Raw genomic sequence first — 24,989 nt, 5'->3', positions numbered from 1 at the left:
CCCGCCCCCGCCCCGCCCGCCCCGTCCCCCTCAGGCCGAGCCGCGGTCGCTTCTAGGGTCGGTTTTATTTAATAAAATAAAGTACAGCGATCATCCGGCGGGGAACCGGCGTGCCGGGGGCATGGGGCACTCCCGCCGCTGCCCCGGCCTGGGGGGTAGCCCCGGGCTGGCGATTCTACCTGGTGAGCGTGTGTGTGACCGGTACCGAGCATGCGGCCACCAGAGCTGCGGCCCCGGTGAGCAGCAGAGGAGCATGCGGGCGGGCTGCGGTGCCCGAACTAGCTAGGGACCCCCGGGGAGGCCGGGCTGGGCAGGCAGACGGTGGCACGAGAACCGGTGATGGGGAGAACAGAGTAAGGTGGTGTGGGGAGGTGCCGGGCGCTGCCCCGTGCAGCGCGAAGCCAGGGTGCCCAGCGGCGGAGCAGCCAGCTCAGTTGGAGGAGAGCAGGGAGCTGTGGGAGGACAGGTCCATGCTGCTGGCGCTCAGGCCTCTGCTCTCCGCACGGAAGCCTTGGGTGCCCTGGAAAAAACACAGTGCCCATGAGGTACCTGCAATCCAGCCCCACGCCCCAAAGCTGCCACTGCAACTCCTGCGCCCCTTGCCCTGCAAGCCAGGAGGGCCCTGCTGCTGCTGTCACACACACGTGGCTGGTGCCTGTGCTCCCAGTCTATGGCTGAGCTTTGTGGGGAGGAAGGTGGGTCCTTGGAAGCAACACCTTTAGATTTGGAGCTCTGACCTCAGACGAGGGGCGACAAGCTCAGGGGTTCTCAGCACTGCACCTGGGGCTCACTAATACGCCCCTCACCCCCTGCACCGCTGGCCACACAGCCCCCAGCCTCACATGCAGTCCTGCACCAGCCCCACCACTCACACTGTGCTTACCTCAAACGAAGCATCACTAGACTTGTGCAGGTAATTTAAGGATGCAGCTCGTTTCATGCTATAAGAAAGCAGAGGAGAGCAGATGTGATTGTGCTGTGAGTAGGCAGACCCAGACACACAAGGTGGCAGGGCCCTGTACACAGCCTGACCCTCACACGTACCTGGTGTTCCTGGGCTCCAGGGGACCATTGCCCTGCAGTTTCTTGACCAACATCTCACTGCTCCTCCGTATCACATCCCGGATTTTTCCCAGGGAGCTGCTGCGCTGGAGAGTGCCACTGCCATCCTGGACACAGAGACACAAGCCAGGGTGATGGCTGAGTGGCACTGATCAGGCTTTGGCATGATGCTGATGAGTGGCTGGAACTGGCTCCAAACATCCTCTTGCCCACTTGCACTGAGGGTTTAGCCCTGGCCCAAATCAGGCTTACTGCTCACTACATGGCTTCCCTCACCCAGTTCTCCACAGGACATGGTAACTGTGGAGTCAGCTGCTATTGTCTGGCTCATCCAGCCTGATACTCCCTCCTGCCCAGGGCAAGCTCAACACCCACACAGGCTCCTGGCTTGCCCCCAGCACAAATGGCACTGGCATCTGCAGTCCTGCTCAAAGATGACACAGCTCCATCACCTGCAACAGCTCAGGAAGAAACTACCAAGGAGGTCTCAGTGGCCAAAGAGGCAACAAGCCATGTTGGGAGTCCCAAGATTAGGGATACTTTTGTCAGGCCAGGACAGGCTGCTGGAGCTTTCATTTCAAGGACTCTCTCCTCATTTGCTGCTGGCTGGAGACCATCCTCATCCTCTCCCTCCCCTTTTCTTCACCACACCATCAGCATTCCTCCTCTCTGTCCAGCACTCATACAGATGCACACCTGGTCCTGCAGGCTCACTCACATCTCACATCACACAAAACCATTTCACACTGCACATGCAGCCTTGTCCCATTCCTAACACCCCCAAGACAATTAGCTTTGAGCCTTTGGAGCAATTCAGGCAGCTCCACTGGGGATGGATTCATTTGGCTGCACCAGCACTGTGCTGCCAAGCAGGCACCACCACTCCTAGGCCCCCCAGCTTTACCTGCATGCAGTTACACTAGCTGCCCCAGGGGGTGGCACTTTGCAGAGGGCTTTTTGTGTCTATCTGCTTTTTCTGAAGACCAAAACCAGCCTGAAATCTTGTTCCTGAGCCTGTTTCCTCCCACATGCCTCCAAAAGTCCCCAGTACTCAGTGAGGCACTCTCAGGCCTTGACAGGCTCCAGTGCTCCTGCACCTCCTCCTCCACCTCCTGCACTCTGCTCCACATGCATCCACAGGTTGCCAGCATGGCACCACACCATGCCACCATGTCATCGTGCCACCAAGCTCTTCCCCTGTGGCCTGGCCTGCTTGTTACATAAGGTTGTGACACCACTGCTGATGTGGAATTACTTTTGCTCTGATGGCTGGATAACAGCAGTCTTCCCTGCTCCTGCTGTGAATGGCCCCTGGAACACTGGGGCAGGAGAAAAGGAGGTGAAGTGATGGCAAAAGCCCTTTTACTCCTTAGGAAGATGTGAGGGAGCCCCTTTGAAGCACTCCAAATGACCCAAATGTCTTGTGGCTCAGGCTAGCAGCAGCAATTACCTCAGCACTGCCCAAGCAGCTCTGCAGGTGGGCAGGGTCTCTGCCTTAGGCCAGTCACCCCCTTGTGCTGACCATTACAGATTGTGGCCCTTGGGGAAGGCTTTTCCAGCCCTCCTCTGCTCTGATTACCAAAGCTGAGCCAGCCCTAGACTGTTCTCTAACAGCTGACCAGGACTTCTCCTACCAGCAAACCTTTTTCTCCTGGTATTCCTCTCATCCCTTCTTGGATAAAAGAAGTGAATTGAACCTCTTCACATTCTCATTGGGCTGAGGGTTTTCTAAGTTGAGAGCCATGTGTTGCTGCTGCAAAGGGACCCAGTCACCAGAAATGCAGAGAGCACCCAAAGCAGCAAAGTAAACAATTCAATTCCTGCACGAGGCATCCCGGGCAGGTTTTGGATGAGCTGAATATAGTGTGCAGCATTAACAAAGATGGGGAGGTGTCTTTTGCCTACCCACCAGACTTACACTGGGTCACCATTCTCCCTGCACGGTACTGCTATGCCAGGCACTGTTGCTTTTCCCAGGGCACGCAAGCCAGGGGTGGAAGAGGGAACACAGCTGGGACAGAGGAGCAGGACCATGGTACAAGGGCAGCAGGACCAGGTCAGAAGTATGCTCTTGTATCAGAGCTGGAGGATGGAGCCACATTTCCCCAGCTGCAGCGATGCAGACTGACTGCAGACCAACACCAGAACCAAATGCTGCTGCATGCTGGGTTAAAAATAGCCTCTCTTCTCCCCCCACTCCCTTTTCTGACGGGTTATTTTTAACCCAGAACATTTATGGGTTTGGTTTGCCGCAGAGCCCCCACCCCATTGCACCCACCAGGATGAGAGCATTCAAAAAAAATAAGCAGCTCCACCACTGAGCTCCTCTCCCCACTGCATGCTCCAACCCTGCCTAATGCATGGAGGCAGAGGACTTGGGCAGGATTTGGCAGCACGTAGAGCTCAGCACTGAGGGACACAATGGGGTATTTCTTTGGCTAAATAGAAATGCCTGTAGGGGAAGGTCCAAGCTCAGATGCCCCAGGGCAGCCCTGCCACACATGGTTACAGAGCTGAGTTTAGCAGCAATTCCAGTTTGGAGGACAGGGAAAAGGCACAGTGGAGCTGGGTCCTTCATCTCGAATGCTCAGCCTGGGAGGGGAGCCCTGGGGGCAGCACATGTCCCTGTACAGACAGACAGACACCAAGCACCCCCAGACCTGCTCCAGCAGCATTTGCACCCACCACCCCAGGGCTGACCGACGCTGGCCTACAGAGCATGGAAAGAAGCACAGGGCAGCAATTTGGGTCAGTCTACCTTTAATTAGAGGTATGGTCGTTACAGCACCAGGTCCAGGACATGGCAAAGCACAGGGGCAGATGGCCCTGAGGTCCAAACACACCCTGCACTGGGAACTCCCCACTCTCCAGAAGCATGGAGCAGCACTGGGACAGAGAGGACAGCCCTGCAGCACTCAGCCCTGGGCTCCACAGCCCATGTCCTGAGGACAAGCTTCCTTTCAGTAAGCACAAACTCCAGGGGAGCAGCATGCATGCACCCCAAGGCCTCTGCACCACCACAGGAAAGCCAGGCCCAGACAGACATAAGCACATTTAGTATCACAACCTGCCAGATGACTAGCATAAAAAAGGGATCTAGCTAAATAAATAAGGAATCCTGTGCTGGCCCCTGGGCTCTATCCTGCTGCCTACAGCCTCCCCAGCTTTCTTCCCAGATAGGAGAGCCAGGGAGGTTCCCTTCCTATAGGAGGTGGGATGAGAGTGTACACTCAAGGATGTGAGACCCAAGACAGTGGAAATCTGGCCCTGGAACACATTCTATACCCCAGTAATGACTAACAGCAGCAGACCCTGTGAAGGTCTGAAGCCATCACAGACACTTGGCCACCCCCACACACCCTCAGGGTCAGCATGGTGACCCTATTGGTAACAGGGTTACACATTTCCCACCCTTTGGCTAGGGACAGCCAGACTGCAGTCAGCCCCACAGACCTGTGAGCAATCCAGCCCCGACCCCTGCAACAACCTCCCTCCAGCCATCCCATCTGCTCCCACCTGCTCAGAGCACCTCCAGCCCTAGCCCTCTCTTTCCTCACATCCATCTTTGCACCTTCTTTTTCTCCCAACCACTCTGCTCCAACCCAGGCCATTCCCCATCTCAGCCACCTCTAAATGTCTGGGGTCTACCCCTTGCAAAAAAACCTCTCCTTTCCTCCTACCCCTCCTCTGCTTTCAAGGAACAGCAAACAACTTCAGCCCCACTTCTCCCACCAGCCACACCTGAGAACCCTGTAGCAATGGGGGGGTTGATTCAGCCCTTAATGCCAGATGAGGAACCTGGCTATAGGCATCCAGTCAGGAAGTTACAGCCAAACATGCTTGTGCTGGCCAGTTCCTGCACATAGTCCTTGGCTGTTGCCCCCCACCTCATCTTGGATGCACAGTAGCTCTATGGGCTGCCCTGCAGAGAGACCCACACACTGCTCCTGGTTACAGAGCTCAGCAGGGAGAAGAGCAGCAAGATGGGGACTGCCCTGTGCTGCAGGGAGAGCCCATCTCACTGGGAACCAGCACAGGTTTGCTACAAGGCACTAATATCAGCTAAGCCTACAGGGAGGAAAGCACATGGGCACATGACAGCCCTGCCTAGGCCAGGCCTCACTGTCCCCATAACAGCCCCTCCATCTTTGAGCCTCCGTAGAGATGGAGGCAACAAGCCAGGAGGGCTGAGCATGTCTAGTGACAATGGAGTGAAGCCTGGAGTGAAGACAACGCCCCGCAGGCCTGGGCCCCAGGGACGTGCGAGGGCAGGCCAGGGGTGGGGACACGCGAGGGGACGGTGGTGGCCCGTCACCCTGGCCTGGGGGAGCTGGCAGCTCCTCGCAGCTTCTTCCTGCTCTTGCTGGCCCCGGGGCTGGAGCTGGGCCACGGGGCCGGGCGCTCCTCGGCAGGCGTCGCGGTGCCCTCGCGCGCCAGGAGGGTTGGGGGAGCGGCGTGGAGCTCTCGCCGAGGAAGGAGGGATGGTGTGGAGGAAAAGTCGGAAGATACAACACAAACATCCAGGTGACTGCGGTGGAGGGGAAAGAGGGAGTCTCGGGAGGCATTTAAGCCTAGTGCACAGAGAGGAGAGAGACACAATTTACAAGGCTGTGAGGTTGTAGGTCACCTAGGGAGCAGGTGGGACAAGGCCCAGGCTGCATGCAGAGACCACAGGCCGCATCTGGGCAGGGAGAGAGTCTTGTGAGGCTGAAACTGCAGCCTCACTTCTTTGCCAGTGGGCTTACTGGGTTGGCAGGAACAGCTGAGCTCAGGGAGGAACAGCCTGGGTCTCCTGCTCCGAGGGCTCCTGCTCCTGGGCCTTGGGTACCTGCCAAGGCCTCTGCAGCACGGAGCTGGTGCCATCCCCCTGCTCTCACATCCCAGTTACCTGGGCAGCAAGCAGCTGACCCGGGCCCTGGGATGCTTCCAGAGCTGCCTAGGGGCACAGGGCACCCTGGAGGCTCCCACAGCCCTGCCTGCAGCACAGGCTGCTTTAAGGCAGCACATCTGAGGGCTCTGGACCAACACAGAATACAGCAGGCTGTGACAGACAGGAGCAGCAGGAGCTGCCTCAGCCTCCTTTTGCAGGGAGCTTCAGTACAGTGCAGGGCTGCTGGTTCAGAAGAGAAGACTGGCTATGTGTGCAGCAGGCTGGGAAAGGAATCATGTGGCAGCAGCTGTGTCCCCCAGGGTGCTGGGCTAGCCCTCCAATCCTCTATTTACAGCTGTCTGGGTCAGGGAAGCTCTGCTAAGACCCCTAGGGAAGGGTCATATGAGCAGGGACTATTCCCTGGGACTGGCTGTGGCACAGAGTGGCACTGCCTACTTGCCTTAGGATGATCAGCTCAGAGGCTGTCAGGAAGGTCTCCCAGCCCATCACCAGTGCAGAGATCACCCAACACCAAGCACAGCCAGGAGGAGCTGCAGAAAGACACCAGCCAGCATAGGGACCAGGTGATTCTAATCCAAACCTGCAGCCCTCCCTCTGTGCTTGTCTAGCCCCCTTACTAATGGTGAGTGCAGGGGCCTAGAGTTGGTGCCTTGCCAGAGCTAAGACCCTCTTTGGTCCTGATGCCAAGACCTGGGGCAAAGGACAGCCTTGCATCTGGTAAAGCTGCTGGGTCCACTTGAAGGTCTGTTTTCCAGATCCCCCTTCAGCCACCTCCTGTGTACAATCCACAATCAAGAGAGCCAGCAGGCTTCAGGCTTTGGGTGCTGAAGGGCTGTCATGGCAACAGGGAAGAAGAAAAAAGAGGAAGGGAGGGAGCTCATGCAGGTGGGGATAGAGCAGAGCCAGGTGGGGAAGGGTTAGTGACAGCAGATGTGAGGGGGCAGCAAAGGACTCTGTGTGCTCAGTGCTTTCCCTATGCCAGGATGCAACAAGCCCAGCTACTCTGCGCTCTCAGAGTTTGCAGAAGGAACGTAAGCACTAACAGCTCTAGCAGCCCTTGAACCAAGCACCCACCAGCACCATGCTCACTTGTTGCCTCTTCTCCACCCTCCTGCTTGCAGGAGACAAAAGGCATCTGTCCCAGCCCTGGATCACTACCTTTCTCCAAACTCAGTGCTAGTGACCAAAGTCACCTTCAGCCTCAGAGCAAGCCTAGAGAGGTTCAGGTTCACCTGTCTGTGCCTCAGCTAACATCAGTCTCCACTGGTCAGCTCAGCTTGCCATCCTGGCAAAGACCTGCCTTTTATCCCCTCTGCTCGGCCAGAACCTGCCTAGGGCACGAGACCAGGAGAGGGGGACAGCAAAGATGCTGGCTACAGACTATTCCTGTGCCCTGCAGTCAGTCAGTCAGTCACAGACACACCAGGCATATCACACACACACAACCCTACCCAGGCTCAGCATCGTCAGTGGCACAGTGCAGGACAGACAGCCAAATGGCTCTCACAGGCTGGGTGAGCCCAAGATGGGGCTGATGCTCTCAGCCAGGGCCTCCAGAGGGGAGCAGCAGGGAGAGATGTTAATAAGGTTACAAGCCTAAGATTAAGGGCAGACCAGGGCCAGTTCATGCTGTGCACTGCCAGGGCCTGGCAGCTCCCTGGAAGCAGGAGCCCTCAGCTGGCAATATCTGTTCTGTACACCAGAAGCCAGACCCAGACACGCACCTTTGCGGGCCGGCTGGCTCATGCCAAGAGAGGGGAAGGAAATGTGCAGGGGATGAATGGAGGCAGACAAGGATGCCACGACAGGCCACGCAGGGACAGCCCTCAGCCAGGCTGTCCCTTCCCTCTGGCAGCCGGCTGAGGCCATTCTTGATGGTGTCTTGTACTTACCCCGCTCCATTCCACGCCCATACTCACTTCCTCGCTACCGTCTGTGGCATTCTCGTACTTGACACTGCCCCCCAGGCTCCGGTGTCTCTCTGTGCCATCCCCCTCCTTCAGGATCTCCACCACCTTCGTCTGGTTGATTGGGTCAATGCCCTGCAAGTAGGGAAGGTTAAGGAAGAACCGTGTTTTGTCTTTACATGTTCCTTCCCTCTGGAGATCCACTGTGCTTGGTTCCTGTTCCCTCTCTTGGCCATTGCCCCATCCCAGCCAAAGCTGCCCAGCACAACCAGGAGGGAGCCAAATGCCATTCTACACTTAGTCTCTGTTCAAACTCCCAGCTCGGTGAGTCCTCACAAGGCCATAACCAACCCTGTGGAACGAGAGCTTACTACCCCAAAGCTGACAGCTTCTTTCCTTCACATTTTGAAGTGTGAAGGATTCAGCTGTCCTTCAGTCTTTTGGGCTAGGTGCTTACAGCTCCTGCTTTTTTATTTGAGGATTGAGAAGAGTTTAAGGCAAGAGGTACTCTAAGAAATTCTAGGTATTTTTTGCCTCTGGACAAAAAAATTTAGTATGAAGAAAACATCCTAGTAAGTGCAGCTCTCCCCAGTAGCTGACAAAGCCCAGCAACCTGCCTTAACCCCACTGCAGTATTTCTGCACTCAGTGAGCCATGCCTTCCCCACACATGGACATCTGCTCCATCAGCGCACACATGCACCACCCCACACACGTGGATCTCTGCACAAATGCATCCCCAACCACCGAGGCCCTCTGGTGTCACGGCAACGCAAGCCAAGAACATCAGAGAGGCCCAGGAGGGTCCCTCACCACACCCCACCACAGGCAGTGCCATAAGGTGCCACCCCAAGCCCTGCAATGCCCCCGCAGCAGGGAAGGTCCCTCTGGGGTTACCTGTCGCCGGGAGCGAACCGCGCACTCCTCCAAGGTCTCGGCTGCCTCCAGCTTGCCCTGGCGCCGGTACAGCGCACCCAGGTTCCTCAGAGTGGTGTTCACAGTTGGGCTGTGGCAACACAGGGGAGGTGAGCAGGAGCCCAGGGTCACCCCCCCAGAGTCCACAGCTGCCCACAAACCAGCTCTTACCTGCTAACCTTACAGGCCTTGTACCAGCCACCATACTCAGCATAGGGAGCGCTGTCTCTGTGCTTGCTCTGCAGGGTGAGGAGAGAAGAGAGCTGTTAGTCCCACACCTACTGCCCTTCTCTGGCCTGTGCTCTGCCACTAAATGCCAGGCTCAGACCCCAGGTTGCACCCCTGCACCAGCCCAGCCTTGGGAAACACACTATGCAAATGCAGTAATGAAGCCCAGCAGCTTCCTGGTAGGAAAGTTAAAAACATGTTTGATGCAACAGATTTACGCCACAAGCAAAAGGGATATCCTAGTTTCAGGAAGGAGCATAATCCCATCTCCTTATCCCCTCCCATGGTACCAAAGGCAGCAGGGACAGCACAGCCTATTCTCTAAAGGGTGTCTGAACCTAACAGGCAAGGTGTCAAATCCTCTGGGGCAGATAAAGCCAGCTGTGCCCAAGGCCCCAGTGATGGCATGAACTGGCCTCCCTCTGCTGCCAGGGAAGAGGGGCAAGGGACAAAAGTAGCCAAGCTCTGTCAGAAGAATTTCATACATTTTAACAGAAGATATGGAAACAGCACAAAGCACAGCACATCAGCCCCAGCTCCTGGGCCAGGAGTACAAGCAGGTCTGTGACTACTGCTGCTGCCTGGACAGGAGTGCCAACCTTGCTCTGCCATGGGGCACAGACACAGCTGCCTTCGGGAGAGGAGCCCCAGAGTCAGGGAAAGAGGTTTAGCCCTTGCCTAAGACTCACATGTAAAATGAATCTCTTACTCCCACTGTGACTCCCTCAGCCTGCTCTCCTGCCCCATGGCAGAGCTTGCATTATCAGGAGCACAGCTTCATACTACAGCTACCTACATTTGACCCCTAAATTCTCCAAAGATACCACCAGAAGAGTCTCAGTCCCAGAGGGGGCAATGGGAACCCTGGCTCTACTCCAGCCTAGATTTCTCCAGGATGGTGCTGCAGCAAGTGCAGATTCTTTGCAGCAGAGCCTTTGCTGTACAGCAACCAGAGCAGTGTAAAGCTGAGCAGTGCCCTGCACTGGGAGCCATGCAGGATGGCTCAATGGGAAGGCACAGGATGCTTTGGGAAGCACATGCCAGTGCCCTGCTTCTAGGGCTGACAGGGTGGGATTCATCAGTCACTAAGTCAGGCCTGCCAGACTGCTGCCTGAACCCTGGAGGGCTGGGGCCTGCTCTGAGGACAAAAAAAGGAGAGTCCCACTGCAGGTAGAGGACTAGATCAGAACCCTTCCTTCTGCTGCTTCACCTGCCTGCCAAAAAACAGATGGGGCCTTGCACTTGGCAAAAGCAAAGACACAACTGCTGCATTTATTGACCACAGAGCAGGGCCTGGGCTGCAGGAGCAACAGCAGCTTTGCCTTTCAGCCTAGCCCAAGGCAAGCACAGTCCATTTCTATCCCCTTTCAGAGGCCAGCTAGGGCCCACCCTGCACAGAGACCCTTTTCAGCTATGGCTCCATTTCCTAAGGAAGATGACAGCAACAGTTTCTTCATGACCTCCATTTTTATCCTAGACAGCCTCAGAGCTGCTTTATAAGCCAGTTATGCTCTGGATACTGGCAGCTCTTTGGAACAGAGTGCCAAGGCCTTGCAGCACAACCCTCTGCCATCTGCCATCTTCCATCATCTGCATGCCCAAGAGGGATCAATCACTAAAGCAGAGAGAGCGTGCAGCCATGGCTGAGAGACTGAACAGCCCTGCCCAAGGAAAAACACCCTGCTCTCTGAGGGACCTTCCCTCCCTGCTGGCCCAGGGAGCAGCAGTGCTGTATCCCCCCTCTCCAGATGCCTCCTGGCCTTGATAGCTCTTCAGACTGCAGCTTTTCCAGGAAGGAGGAGATAAGAGATAGGCTGTGGTAAGAGATCAAACCCCCTGGGATCAGACTCACCTTGCTCATCTCCTCTCTTTCCTCTGCATGCATCCAGATTGGCTTGTGCTCATCTGTGTGGGGAGAATGCAAAACAGGTCCACTCACCACCCCACACTGTTGTTTGCCTCCTGTACAGCCCAGCACTCTGTCCCCAGAGCTAGCACCTCATCAGAGGGAAGTGACACTCCAGATCCTCCCCCCAGTCCCTGGCCCAGAGTCCCAAGAGGACTCTCCTTGAACTCCTTCCCTTGAACTTCTCCCTTGGCCCAGAGTCCCAAGAAAGGCAACCAACACTGCAAAGGCAGGACAAGGGAAGGAAAGAACAAGTCCTCCCAGCAGAAGTACATGTGCCAGGTGCACAGGAGAAACTTCAGCCTATGCTTGAGCATGATTGTGCCATTTACTATACCCAACCCTGTAAAAAGACTGGGTTGAGACTCCTGAGAGAAGAGGGGGAACAGCATAACACACTAGAACAGCAGCATCTTAAGGGATGCCCAAAGCAGGGGCCCTGCAAGGCATCCCATCCCTCAGTCTGGCAACACCAGAACCAGACAAGTCTAGGCTGAGAGCCAGGAGACCCCTCCCCTGCCCCAAGAGCTTCTGCTGTACAAACCATCCACAGAGCCAAACTCCTTCACGTGAGCACGGGTAAGGATCTCCTTATACAGCACCTCTGCATCTTTGTATTTGCCTTGCTTCAGGTAACAGGAAGCCTGCAACCAAAACAAAACAGCTCCAGTCCCACCGGGAAACAGATTAACTCTGCCCACCTCTTGCAGCTATTGCTCTGTCTCTAAGTACCCCTCCCCAATATCACATCACCTCTCCCCAGTGCCTCACCAGGTTGTTCTTGGTCTTGGCCACATTGGGGTCGTCAGGACCCAGGCAGCTCTCGTAGATCTCCAGGGCCCTGCAGTAATAGTACTCCACCTCATCGTACTTGCCCTGGTTCTGGCACAACAGGGCTAGGTTGTTCAGCTGCTTGGCCACATCAGGATGGTCTTTGCCTAGAACCTGGGTGAACAAGAGAAGAGAAGACACAAAGATTGGAGAGGACTCCTGGAGTCAATAGACGCTGGAGTCCCCCCAGCACATGCCTATGTCGGACAAAAGCCAAAGTCTGGAGAGGAGGAGAAATTCCAGCTTCCACCTCCTGGCAGGCCTCCCTAGGGCTTCAAACACTGGAGAGACAGGAAAGGTGGTGGCAGAATCAGCAGCTGAACAGCCTAGATAGGCCCTGGATCTCCCACATGCCTTGAGGTAATGGGAGAAAGCCCACAGAGAGAGCTGAAAGGAGAAAGAGCACGGAAGAGCTCGTACCTTCTCACGGATCTCCAGGGCTCGCTTGCACAGTGGCTCTGCTTCTTTGTACTTCCCTCTCTTGCCATACAGAACAGCCAAATTGTTCAAAGTCGCTGCCACCTGCAGAGACAGAAACTTCTCCATGAAACACAGCAAATTCCAGCCAGACCAAACAAGGGGCACAAGCAACAGTAACAGTGACTGTCACATTTCCTCCATGCCTGCAGTACTGCTGCTTCTCAAGAGAAGGAGGTCCAGAGACAGAAAGCTGCCCTGCCTATATCACAGGATCCAAGAGAAGCCAACTCCTTACAGGCTGTACTGAACCAGCCAGCAGGAAATAATGAAGCAGTAAAACACTGCTGGAACAGTGCCCCGGCAGCACCCAAAGGTGAAGAAGTGGCTGGAAGAGGAGAGAGACACTCACCGCTGGGTGGTCTTTGCCTAGAGTCTTCTCACGGATGGAAAGAGCATCGTTCAAGAGGTGTGCTGCTTCTTTGTATTTGTTCTGATCCCTGCAGTGCAAAGTCAACCAGTTATTTGGGATTTGGACATTACAGCCCAGAGCAGGCAGAGCTATGAACAGTGCTCCTTCCACACAGACCCAGCCTTCAGAGTCCTTTGTTTCCCCACTCCTCCCTGCTTTAGTTAGTCCCTAGTTATATCTGTGAGTTTGGCAAACCAAATACCATCTAGGCCAAAGCCTTTCTGAAAGCCAAACCCCTGGAAGCTTGGGGAGCCCCAGGATGCGCTGTAAAGGGAAACAGGAGATGCAGAAAGCTGTCCTGGCCCAATCCTGCCCTTCCCACCATGCTCACCTGTACACTAGTGCTAGAATGTTGAGCATGGTAGCCACATCAGGGTGATCATGGCCTGATGTCTTCTCCAGGTCCTCCAGTGCCTGCTTGCAGAGAGGCACAGCCACCTCATAGCGTCCCTGGGAGGCGTACTGGATGACAAGGTTGTGCAGGGTGCGCAGGCGTGCAGGAATCTCATACCCTCCCTGCTGGGCAGCTGCCACAGCACTGCTGTGCTGGTGGGGCACTGTGGGCACAGAAATAGACAGGGCACAGTTGGCCCAGCAGGCTCGAACAGAGACAGGCAGCACCCATGCATGAGCAAACACTTACATCCAGGACCATGCTCCTCCTCCTCATTGGGGAATAGGTCATCCAGAGAGTCCTTGGTGGAGTCACCCTCCTTCTCCTCCTGAGAGGATGAGAATCACAAATACTGTTGGTTCTCAGCAGAGACAGCAGCAGCCAGGGCTGAGTCAGTTGCCAAACTCTCGCCATTCTGCAGCCCACCAACACACTCAATGTTCCTGCTGTCTCTGCCACCATCTCCCCCCACAAAACAAAATCCAGAGACTCTGCCCCATGCAGGCCCCCTTTAACTACAGGCATTGCTGTGCATGGGAAGGGGCAAAATCCAGGGCAAGGTTATCACGTGATAATACGTAGGCAGTTCTCCCAGACCCACAAAAGCAGCTGCTCAAAAGGACTGGGGCATACCGAAGGCGAGACATCCTCATCATACTTCTTCAGCTGGTTCATGAACTCAAGGTGTTTCTTCTCCTCCTCCAGCTGAGCCACGGTCTGCTCGCTCCGCTGCAGCTTCTGCTGGGTGTTGGCAAGCTCATCACGCAGCCACTGGTTCTCCTGGCACAGCCTCCGCACCTGAGCACGCAGCTTCTGCTTCTCTGACTCCACGGCGTTCAGATGGTTGGACAATGCCATCATCACCTTGTTAAGAGTCTCAGTCAGTAACAACCACAGTCTTGTCTCTCCCTCACATGCATGTCTAGGGTCCACCCATGCTAGCCTTCTACACTTAGCCCCTTCCCACCCCTGCAGTTTATGGGAAATGGCCACATGCCTACCCTTCCTCTGTCAATCCCAGATAACACCTCAGGGATCACCCCCCACTCTCACCTGAGCTTCTCCAAGCCCCAGTTCTATCATCTCCACTGACTTGCGGAGCAGGTTGGATTTCTCATGCACGAGATTGGCTTCTTCATCCTTCTTCAGGCACTTGATGGTCTCCAGCAAGCTGTGCAGGATGGAGTTGTGTTCATTCTTGAGTGCTTCCAGCCCTTGCATTACCAGCTTGGTATTGGAAATTATCTCCTCTTGGCTCAGCTTGTCCAGTTTCTCCTCCCTTGGGTACACCATGGTGGACATAGTCCTACTCCTGCAGCCCTGAACAGAGACCAAGACAAAACCTGAGTGTCCCAGCGCTGCTTCAGAGAGCCACCAGCAGACACAAGCACCACAACCTCCTTCAGAGACAGCATTTAACAGATTGCCTACTCTAAACCCTTCTCCTTCATCCTCCCTTCTCCCTCTGGCAGCAGGCAGCTGTCAGGGCACGTGCTTCTGCTTTTGTGGCCGGGAGTGCTGGCAACCAGCGCAGGTGGCCTGCGTGGACAGGAGAGAAAAAGGCGACAACCAGTGACCTCCAACACCCCCATGCTCCCAGCAGGGGGAAGACTAATTTAGCTTCCTTTTAAGAGCGGAGATTTGTGGTTGGCAGCTGGGGTTGCAATCTATACACCTTCTGCCCACAGACCACTGATGCAGAGAGGCTGTCAGAGCTCAGCACCTCTTCTGACTGCAGAAGAAAGGGAACACAAAGTGGAGGGATGCCAGCTCAAAGCTTTCTGCTTCCTCGAAGGGAAATCTCCTAGAGGAGCATCTCAGACAGGAGGGCATCAGTGGTATTGCTGTGCCAAAATATTGCCAGATATTGTGCCAAAATAATGTACCAAAATATGACCAGAAGAGTACATCTTGAGGATTGCAGCCTCAGCACAGAACTGCCACTGTGGCACTGAGGGACATGCCACCAGCAGGACACACCACAGCCTGACTGGGGAAGCTCACATCCACCAACAGCTACAGTCACACTAATGTAATCCTTGTGCAGGTGTTGACTTGGAACACCAACAGCTGTTCCATCTTCATTCACCCTGCTGCCACCCCAAGGACCCCCCAGGATGGCCTAAGAACTCTGTGCTCCTTCCCTGTCCTGTTTCCCCCAGACATACAATGGCAAAGTACCCAGCTACTGCCTTTGCACAGTGACACCAAGTGCTACAACCTACAATGTTAGTGTGGCTGCAAGATCCCTGCACACAAAGCCCAGGAGCTAGGGAAACACAACAGGCCAGAGGCTGAGAAACACAACAGGCAGGCAAGATCCCCAGGACAAAGACCCTGGCTGCTCCAGGACTCGCTCCTTTAGCACAATCCCAGCCTCTCCCACTAGCTGGGCCACCCCAGCAGCCTCTTCACATTACTCAACAGGAAAGCCACCTCCCACCTTGCTATCAGGTCACTCCAAAACCAGCCTCCTGCAATGCCCTGCGCAGGCAGCACCTGCCCAGCAGCACCTCCTTGCTACCTGGAGCTGGCAGAGGCCTCTGCAACCTGAGTGCCCAGGGCCCTGCGGCCAGGAGGCTGGGCAAACTGCCCAGCAGCTACACAGGAGGAGGTGAGGGAACTGCTGCCAGCAGATCTGCCTTTGACCTCCTGCTGGACCCACCTCTGCACGGTGTGAGCTCTTTGTTCAGCAGCTGCTTTGTGCCTGTTTTACTGAGAGAGCAGAAATACTGTCCCAGCTACAGGAACAGAGCAAGCACAGCTCCCCTTTCTGGCAGGCTCCTCTTCTCCTCACCTGTGCACTCTGTCCAAGTGCCAGGGAGATACTGGGGAATGGGCCCTGAGCAATAGAGAGGCCCAGCTTGCTCCTCACTGCAGCACTTAAAGTGAAGATGGCAAACAGCACTGGGACAGTTGTTTTAAGTACACACATTTCATTATTAAACCCACTCATCTCCTCCTCTTTAGCCACACTCTTCCTCCAGTTGTTTTATAGGCCTGAACTCTCCTCTCAATTCTTCTTTGGTTTCTGTTCCCATGATGTACATCCATCCCTCAGGAAGGGGGGGGCAAACCCTCAACACACCGAGGAGACCTTACTGAACCCCTCAGCAGGGCAGAAACACCTCGTGTCTCTTGAAGACTGGGCTTCTGTTCACACCTTTGAACAAGAACTGAGTCATCCTCCCCCAAAGTCACAATGCTGACTTCATATTCACTTCATGATCTAGCATCAGCACCAATTCTGAGTCATCCTTCACGGTATCTTTCACTTTTGGGTATCTGTCATGCTCCACATGCAGTTAACCCTGCACATTTTATACCAAAACAGTCTCATCTGGACCATGACTTATGCCAGTTTCCTTTGCAGAAGATTATATGACAAGAATAGCATGAAAAACCTCATTAAGGTCAAGATAGAGGACACAGCTGCTGTTTCAAAAGGAAAAATAGGCTTGCTGAGAGTTGGTTGCCACTCCTACCCCATCTTCCAAACTTGTTCTCCAGAAACTGGCAGCTAAGAATTCTGACAACAGTTCCCCTGGTTATTCTTTTTCCCACCTTTCCAACACACCTGGAGTGTGATCAAGTGCTAAAGCAATAAGGAAATCCTTGCTTAATGCAGACTTCTACAGGTGAGCACAACTCAGGAAGAAATGTGCAACTCCCAGCCCCAGAGAGAAGAGGCTGGCAGCCCAGTGGCCACGAACTCTGGTGCTCTGAAATAGGTCCAGACAGCTTCCCAGGAAGGTTCAGCAGGCACTCACCTCTTCCACAGAACCCAAGGTAGTAACTGCTAAAGGGTTAAATGGCCCCATCACTGGTTCCAGCTTGAAAGGAAACACACCCTGACTCACTTGCAAACAGGGAAACAGGTCTCTGGACCATAGGCAATGCTTGGGACACAAGAAGATAGCCAGGAACGGCCTCATACCCAAAAAACTACAACTCTGCTCTAAAACTCTCACAGCTGAGCAGCACAAGTCCCTGTGGGTACAGGGCCAGCTGTATGAAATGAAATACTGACAATTTCTGTGGCAGCACCACTTATGTCCATACAGAGATCTTGCTGCCATCTTTAAAAAGTGCAATACAAACACATTGGGAAGAGGAACATGTTACAGGATAAAAAGCCACCAGACCTCACACCTTGCTAGGTAACAGAGTCAGGCAGACAAGACCCAGATCCATAGAAATCAGCCTCATTAATTCTACAGTACACAGAACTACTCCTCAACTGTGAAACTGCTGTTTGTTAAACCATCAGCATCTCTATACAGCAACATTCTTTCTTCAGCCCCTCTAGCAGAAAATGTTCACGCCTTTCACAGTCCTCACAATCAATTTGTTTTTTGAAACTGCAAAGATTTCAGTCTGAGAAGGAAAAATAAATCAAAACATCCTAATCCATAGCATTTAAGACTCATCCTACCCTGCAACTACATCCTCAGATCCTTCAAGGGGCTTTTCTTCTCTCACAGGCTGTGCAAACATCTGTAACAACCTCAGCCTTTCTCCCCTAGGGTGACATTCTGGAAGCACAGCTCTGCTAGGTACCAACATGTTTCCATGCTCAGCAGTGGACAGAGGATTGTCCAGACTGGACACAGGGTGCAAAACCTAAGAACAACACACAGCTGCTCAACAAAAAAAAACCAAAGAGGAGACTGCTGAGAAGTCTTTGACTGCTGCTACCTCTTGTATAGCAAAGAAAAGCAACCAACACCAGCAGGAGCTGACTTCACTTTCCAAAGCAGGAATTTCCCCACAAAGAGCTTATTTCTAGTTCTCCCCAGTGCTGGCAGGTCTAGTCTCAGTGCTCAGCCCTCCAAAGAGGAAACCCTTGCTATGGCAGCCAGTGCCAAGGTCAGGCAGGGTGAGGCTGCTGTATATGCGCTCTTCCTCCTCCTTTCCATTCAGCAAGGGGCCCTGAGTGTCCTTTACTCAGGCAGAAAACACTCAGAGGTTTTCTGCAGAGAGGAGGGGACACATCATGGTTTGCCTTCAGCAGGGTGGGGCTCAGACTGGAACAGGAAGAATGCTTTTCCACTGAACTCCTTGAAAGATGGAGAGTCCTGCTCCCAGTTTCTCCTGCCGCAGTCCTCACGGACCTGCAGGTGTCCCAGCCCAGGTCTCCACCCGCCCCTTTCCGCTCTAGTTGGCACATCTTCCCTATTTACAGTGAGCTGCAGGAACAGCCTGCCTTCCCGACAGCACCCAGCTCATCTCCCCTCTTCTGCTCCCTTTGGAGGACAGGGCAGGAACGAGCATACACTGAGCTTTGTGGCAGCTGCAGCAATCAGCCAGGGATCCATCAGCAAGGACATCCTGCCAGGCAAAATCCTTCCTCCTGCATTCAAGTGCACAACCGCGGAATCGCTAAGCATCAGCAATTCCAGCAGCTCGTTCTTCTGCCTCTCCAAACTGCTCCCACGTGCGAGACCTTTGAGAGGAAAGAGCTGGAAGCTTCAATGCTCCTATATTCAACCCACAACATCTACAAGGATGCCAGATTAAATGGGTCCAAGTCAATCTTAAAGCTTAGGTTTTGATGCCTAATGCTAGAAAAGACTGTGGGAGTGGGGGAGGAGAAACACCGGGGAAATCAGGAGTCAGCTACAACAGGACAGAGATCTCAGGTCTACAAACAACTCAACTGATGCAGTTCACTGCCTCCCTGCATGCACAAGGCAATAACTGCAGCATCCTTCAAACTGCAGATGGTCTGCCAGCACTTTCTGTGAAGAAGTGAAACAGATTTTCAGCAAAATTTTCAGCAGCAAATCCTTCCGTAGGAGAAGGTGATCCAAGGATATAAGTGATGTAAGGTAGCTGCAGAAAGACAGCTGGGTTCTGGAAAAAAGCTTCCTGTGGAAAAGAGTGAGTCTGACCCACAGCAAGAACAAGTGATCACATTTGGGACATAGATAGCAATGGTTTCCATTTAGAAATGCTTTGTCTTGCTTCATCATAATTGTCCCAGTCTCCTCCTGGGAGACATGATTTGCTACCTGGAGTAACAGCAAGGTTATACATTTGGGAAGCAAAACTACTTGATAAAAGCAGAGAGGGTTTTTGGTTTGTTTGTCTTTCCTTGGACCTCTGCCAGCTCATTACTGTTGAGCAACAAAGGGTCTCTGGAATGACTGGGTGACCTCCAATGAAGCTAGAATGAAGCTAGAAGTGAGAGCAAGTCTTCACTCCTAAGGCACACTGCAACAAAACCTAGACCTAATACTTTGGATGCTGAAAAATAAAATAAAAGCAGTAAAAAGCAAACAGAGTGACAAAGTTGCAGCCATCACAGAGGCTGTGTGATGAGCACAAATTTTCTTATTTGGATACCAGTGTCAGAAAGCAAACAGATTGCAGGAGATTACAGTCAGCTGTGCAGGGCCTCTGAGGCTTCCACTGCACAGCCAGGACACAGTGACACTGCCAGGAACACTGCACACTGACACACCACTGCTAGAAGAGCCACTGTGCTCAGGGTCACCACCCCAGGCCACCTGGAGCAGAACCACAGAAAAGGGACAAACCAGTGTTGCTGAGCTCCACATCCAAGTTGGTATTTCCAGAGCTGCTCTAATCCTGGCAAAACAGGAAATGCTGGGGTTCACATGAGGCACAGAGCAGGAATGGTGCTCTGTGACGCTTGTTACTGTTGCCAGAGATGCCTAGATGCTCCCTTAGAGCCACTAAGAACACACACAGAGAGGACGTCAGTCAGGAGTCAGCATCCTGGGAGGTCACACCCACCCTATCTCTGAGCTGCAATTGTAAAGTAAAAAGATGTCACTCAAATTCTAATGTCCATAATATTCACTGCCACCAGTGGTCCCATAAGTTTCTACATCCTACTGCCAAAAAAGGGGACACCTAGAGTCCCATCTTCCACCCACAGTCCTTTCCCAAGGTCAGGCTCCAGCTCAGACCTTTCCTGCACTGCAGACAGTCTAGAGTTAAACCAACACACTGATGACTTCAAGTGCTATAGAGGGACTCTTGTGTTGTAACTTTTCCCTCAGTAAGGGTCTGGCTTGAGTATTACTTGAGTATTACTTGGAATGAATGCTTAGAGGTCCTTGGTCCATTCCCTCACCCAAAGCAGGTATCTGTGTCTAACTAAAGGAGCATCTCCCAAAACAGAGATCCCACAAACTCTTCATAGCCCTGTATCACAACTTAACCATCTTCTTGTGGGAGAAAAAAAGTAAGAAAAAAAATTCTTCATCTGAATTCCTGAGATAAACTCAAATGCATTTGCCTTTAGTGAACACCTCTTCAGGACAAAGGAGCGAGGCACCACAGCACTAGAAACTGATCCAAGGCCCAGAGAAAGGGAATGCAGTGCCTGCTTCCTTCCAACAAGGTCCCACAGGGATTTTTGGCTTCCCAAAGGAATCCACTCGCAACAACACAGCAGGCAGTGAAGGCAAGAAGGGGTCTTACTCACATTCTCCTATGCCCCAAAACCAGGACTCTCCCTGGCACCCAGACATCTCCTCACATGGCTTTGAAGTCAGTCTCCAAGCCCAGAAAGACTTCACCCAACCAGTTTCCCCAACCCTCAGAGTCAGGTATAACACAGTACAAGGTGACTGTGCTGTTGATATGCCTCGATCCCTGTCTGTCCAGGGATCATGGCCAGGATTGCTTCTTCCAGCAGCTGACACAAGCCAGCTCTGGGGATTTTCCCTAGATATTGGAAGGCTTGTGCTGGGAATGTCTGTGCTAACCAGCAGGCTGCAAGAGGCCCAGGGGATGAGGACTAAGGAACCAGATTTGCAGCTCAAGTCACAAGGAGACAGGAGCTGAAGGGAAAGAGCTTGAAGGGGAGCCTCCTAACACTCCTCTCTGTCCCAGAAGCTTCAGCTCCCTACCACCCACAATCTCTAATAAAACACACAACGTCACATAACCTTCCTGAAACCCAGGGCAAGGTGGTGATAAGGTGGCTTTACAAGGACTTGGCTGCAGTGACTCATGTTCACACCACTAAGAAAGAACACGGGAGCTTCCCATACCCTTCCCAGCTTCCAGGCCACAGCTGGAAATGGACAAGACAAAAGGTACTGGAGTTTGTTCTGATCGACCAGAGCAAGCAATTCCTGTATTATCGAAGCATCATCAATTCCAGAATGGATATGTACTCTGAGGAAGACAGAACAGGTAGCCTGGTTGGCTTTGTATCAGATCATTCCTTCCTGTCAAGACCAGAAAAGTTTCACTCCATTTGTTACTACCAAAGAATACAGATATTGGAAACCATCAAGGGTTAAAAAACCCCAACAAAACAAACAACAGCAAAACCAACCAACCAACCAAAAAAAAAAAATAGCACCAATTTTTGCCAGTAGCAGAAAACTATTTTGCTCTGGTTGTACATCATATTTTTTACAACCCCAACTGGCTGGGAAAACCTGCCCCTTCCAGCAGGCCATTGGAATGAGAACAGCAGTCATCACCACTCCCACCAGCAAGCTTATGCTGGCACCTCCAGATCAGCTGATAAGACCTTGTTTTTAAACTTGTTCGTGTCTGCAGCAGCTCACCAAATCCATTCTGCATCTGCTGCACCTGGGACTACAGCAAAACACCATTAAAACACATTTCCAGGCTAGTGGAGAGACAAGAGCTAAGCAGCTGGAACAGAGCCAGGGCAAGCATCTCTTCCCAGCTTCAGAATCTGATTGGGAGTCTCGCACTATAAAAAACAGAGCCAGAGCCATTACCTTGCCCTGACAGCATGAAGCAGTATTAAAGCAGGCAGAGCAATTCCCAGGAGCCAGTGCCTTTGCAGGCATCTGTCTAATGTGAGGGCTCTGCACTGGATGTGCCTGAGCCGGGTACAGGAGATAACCAGGATGCAGATGGGACCAGCAGGGGCTCTGGGGCCACTCTGTGTGCCCTGGAGGGCTCTGGTGTGCCTGCACTCCCTCCATGGTGTACCTGGGGCACCTGCAAAGAGCAGCTGACTGCAGGCTGCAAGACTGCACTACTTTTCCCAGAAGCAAACAGCTTTTGTACAGCACAGCAAGGCAGGCAAAGTCACAGGGACAAACCTCTACCTGCGAAACAAGCAGAGGATCTGTTCTATCTCTGGCTCGAGCTCTTTGAGGAGCTATGTGGCTCTTTCCTAGCAAATTAAACATTTACCCAACAACTCTGCCAAGGTCAGTATCTTGCCTGTGTCCTTTGTGCCCCAAGAGCCATTTTGGTATTTGGGGTTAATGCTGTTGTTTCAACCTGGACATTCCTCCAAAACAGCAGATGAGAGAACACATGCTTCCTGCTCCTTCTGCCAATTACAGCAAAGCACAGCCATGTTTATTTACCCTGTGTCTTGAGCTGGCCAGATCTTTGACCTGAACACCACCCTCTTTCCCCACAAGCACAGGCAGCTGTGGCTGTTTTCCACATCTCCAAGGCGGCACGGCAGAGAGGAGACCAAGGGCACTAGAGGAGAGTCGAGCATGGAACTGCAGCAGAGTGCCAGATGCCAGCTATGCAAGACGCAGGGAAGCCTGCTGTTCCTGGTAATGTGCTGCTGCTGCCTCCCACCATTGTGCAGATTTCTCCCGGCTGCCTGGCCAGAGCATTCTACCGCAGCACCATCCCCCAGCTCTTCTTCAGACACCTCCTCCCAGGCGCATCCTCTCCTTCGGAGAAGCTTACCCGCGATTCCCCCAGCCCACCACCTTTCGATGGGTTCACCTCCACTTCGGAAAAGCTTAGGAAGCAGTTAATTAATGAAAATACGGTTTGGGGCGAAACAAGGCTCTTTGAGAGCTGCTGCTGTATGACCTGCCTCCGTCATCGTTTCTCCGGCTTTGTCTGGCAGCAGGAGGCACGCCCGCTGCGTATCCTTGAAACAAACAAGCCAGAGGAACCCCTTCACCCCTCAGAACCACAGAGAAATCCTGCGCCCACCTGGCTACGTAAAACCTTCACAAGGCAAAAAAAAAAAGTTTTCATCAGCTCTGCCCGAAACTGCGCATCAAAGCGGTCCTTTGTTCCAGGATGGCTGGGCACCCTGCCCGTCTCAGTCACCGCACGGGAATGTCCCCCGCCCCACGGCGCTCAGGAGCGGTACCTGGCTGCCTGCAGCGGCTTGTCCAGCGCCGGTGCTGGCGGATGAGCGGCGGAGGAGCGGCGGAGGAGCGGCGGCCGCGGCGCTGCGCGGCTCCGTGTGCCGCGCTGCCCCGGGAGCGAGCGGCGGCGCAGGCACCCGGCGCTCGGCAGCCAACCACACTGCGGCAGGGGGAGGGGAGCGATGCGGACAGGCTCCGCGAACAGGACGCTCGGACGCTCTCCTGGGAGCGCAGAACGCGCCACGCACGCCAAGCTCACGGCTCCTTCCTCAGGGATGCACCGGAGAGCCCAGGAGCATGGCCGAGCCCCCGCGGTGCCGCCAAATGCTGCCCGAGCAGCACCGGCCACCGCCGGGCTCCTGCTCAGCCCGCCAAAGCCCTGCTCCATCCCACCCTCCATCCTGTGGCGGAAGGTTTTACATCCTCTTTGGTGCCACCCTCGCCCGCGTCCCCACTGCTGACCCCACGCCAGCCCCCAAAGCCAAGCTGGGGTAGCCGCAGAGAGCCCTCCAGCTGCGTGGCTGCCATCGCCATGCCCACAGCAATGGCCACATTCAGGAGATCTGGGAAGGCTGGAGCCCGCAGTGTGGGGCTGGGCCGGGGAAGCACTCGTTCAGTCTCTGTTACACTTGTTACAGCCATCCCATGCACGGTAACACGCAATTGTCACGGTGCTCCCTACCATGTCCCCAGCTACCTACACCTGCCTGAAGCAGTACTGCACTGGTGTTCCTGTCCCTCCCCACGGGTTCCCCCAGAAGGGAAAGGGCTTCAGGTGTCCCAGGAGGAACACAGCCCAGCCCAGCGCTGTTGACACGCAGGTTCTCTCTTGCCTCATCTCACAACACATACGTCTTTCTTCAAGCACTTTGCTGTCCTCCATTCCCTAGCTCTGGAGGGCAAATCTGGCTGGCTGTGTGGGTACACACAGCCATGGCACACTTACATATCACATAAGTTACACAGCAGAAGTGCAAACATACATTATTTGTGTTACAGTGAAAGCCATTTCTGGCAATGAAGACACAGACTAATTATAGAGCAGTGAATCCCGCAGTCTGTGCCCACAGCACCCTGGAAACAGCCGTGGCCGGATCTTAGGGCTGACCCACAGTTGCCATGCACACACTCCGCTCTTCCCTCGGGGGCTCCCGGCCTCCGCCGGCCGTCCCTGCGTGGCACTCGGCCCTGCCCGCGGGGAGGCCGGGCGCACCGAGCCTGCGTACCGGGAGCTGCCCGAGCACAGCGGGCACCGGCACGGCTCCGGAGGCAGCGGCTCCCTCGGTGCTGAAGGGGTTGATCCCGCAGGGCGCGCCTCGCCGGCTCCAAAGTCCGCAGAGCCGGCAGCGCCCTTAGCGCCGACCCGCAGCGTTACGGCGGGCACGGCCCGAACGCTGCCCTCGCCCCCACTCGTTCCGCTGCCCCAACGGCCAGGGCTCGCTGGGACGGTCCCCGAGCCACGCCAACGCCAGCCCCAGCCCCAGCCCCAGCCCCAGCCCCACCTCAGGGGCCTCCCCAGCGCCCCGCGAGGGTCCCACCGCCCCCCGCGGCTGGCGGGGGAGCGTCGCCCCGGGAAGGCCGCCCCCGCTCCGGCCTGCGCCGCCGGGCTCCGTGTGTACTCCCCACGCCAGGGCCGCCGAGAAGAGCGACCGAGCCCTCGTAACCCCGCCAGTCCAACCTGCTGGGCGCAAGACCTCGATGGCGGCCCCGGTCGCTGTCCCGGTCCCGGCGGGGGCGGGGCGAGACCCGCAGCCGGCACCACCCGCCCTCTCAGCGGCGCAGCCCCTTTAAATCCAAAATGGCCGCCGCCTCGGCCCCGCCGGCGGCAGGGCGCCACCTGCCGGCGGCCCCAGCCCGGGCCCGCGGCGGC

General features: G+C 54.5%; 1 protein-coding gene across 4 annotated transcripts; it reads right to left on the bottom strand.

Moving 5' to 3' along the window:
- Nucleotides 1-46: 46 nt before the first annotated feature.
- On the bottom strand, nt 47-24,922 carry KLC4 (kinesin light chain 4). Of its 4 annotated transcripts, none has more exons than XM_066546174.1 (16): nt 24,798-24,922; nt 14,076-14,342; nt 13,656-13,886; nt 13,272-13,350; nt 12,960-13,185; nt 12,569-12,656; nt 12,160-12,261; nt 11,680-11,853; nt 11,453-11,552; nt 10,855-10,907; nt 8,946-9,013; nt 8,757-8,865; nt 7,846-7,995; nt 1,045-1,169; nt 884-941; nt 47-520 (listed from the first exon to the last, which is right to left on the bottom strand). In XM_066546174.1, exons 2-16 carry the CDS (start codon nt 14,322-14,324, stop codon nt 431-433), a joined length of 1,902 nt encoding a protein of 633 aa, XP_066402271.1. In that variant the 5' UTR covers nt 14,325-14,342; nt 24,798-24,922; the 3' UTR covers nt 47-430. The 4 variants fall into 4 exon arrangements, with proteins under 4 accessions (XP_066402271.1, XP_066402273.1, XP_066402272.1 ...); XM_066546176.1 differs by having other exon boundaries at nt 7,873-7,995; XM_066546175.1 differs by lacking the exon at nt 24,798-24,922 and adding an exon at nt 23,122-23,236.
- Nucleotides 24,923-24,989: the final 67 nt, after the last annotated feature.

Source organism: Molothrus aeneus, chromosome 3 (assembly GCF_037042795.1).
Source record: "Molothrus aeneus isolate 106 chromosome 3, BPBGC_Maene_1.0, whole genome shotgun sequence".
In the NCBI taxonomy this organism is placed as follows: Eukaryota; Metazoa; Chordata; class Aves; order Passeriformes; family Icteridae; genus Molothrus; species Molothrus aeneus.
The sequence above is the reverse complement of the archived record's forward strand: the minus strand, read 5'-3'. Positions and strand labels throughout refer to the sequence as shown.

Coding starts and splice junctions, on each gene's coding strand:
- KLC4 (XM_066546174.1), bottom strand. CDS start 14,324: ATGTCCACCATGGTGTACCCAAGGGAGGAGAAACTGGACAAGCTGAGC. Junction 12,262..12,568: donor TAGGCAAAGACCACCCAGCG/GTGAGTGTCTCT, acceptor CTGTCTCTGCAG/GTGGCAGCGACTTTGAACAA. Junction 10,908..11,452: donor GGAGTTTGGCTCTGTGGATG/GTTTGTACAGCA, acceptor CTCCCCACACAG/ATGAGCACAAGCCAATCTGG.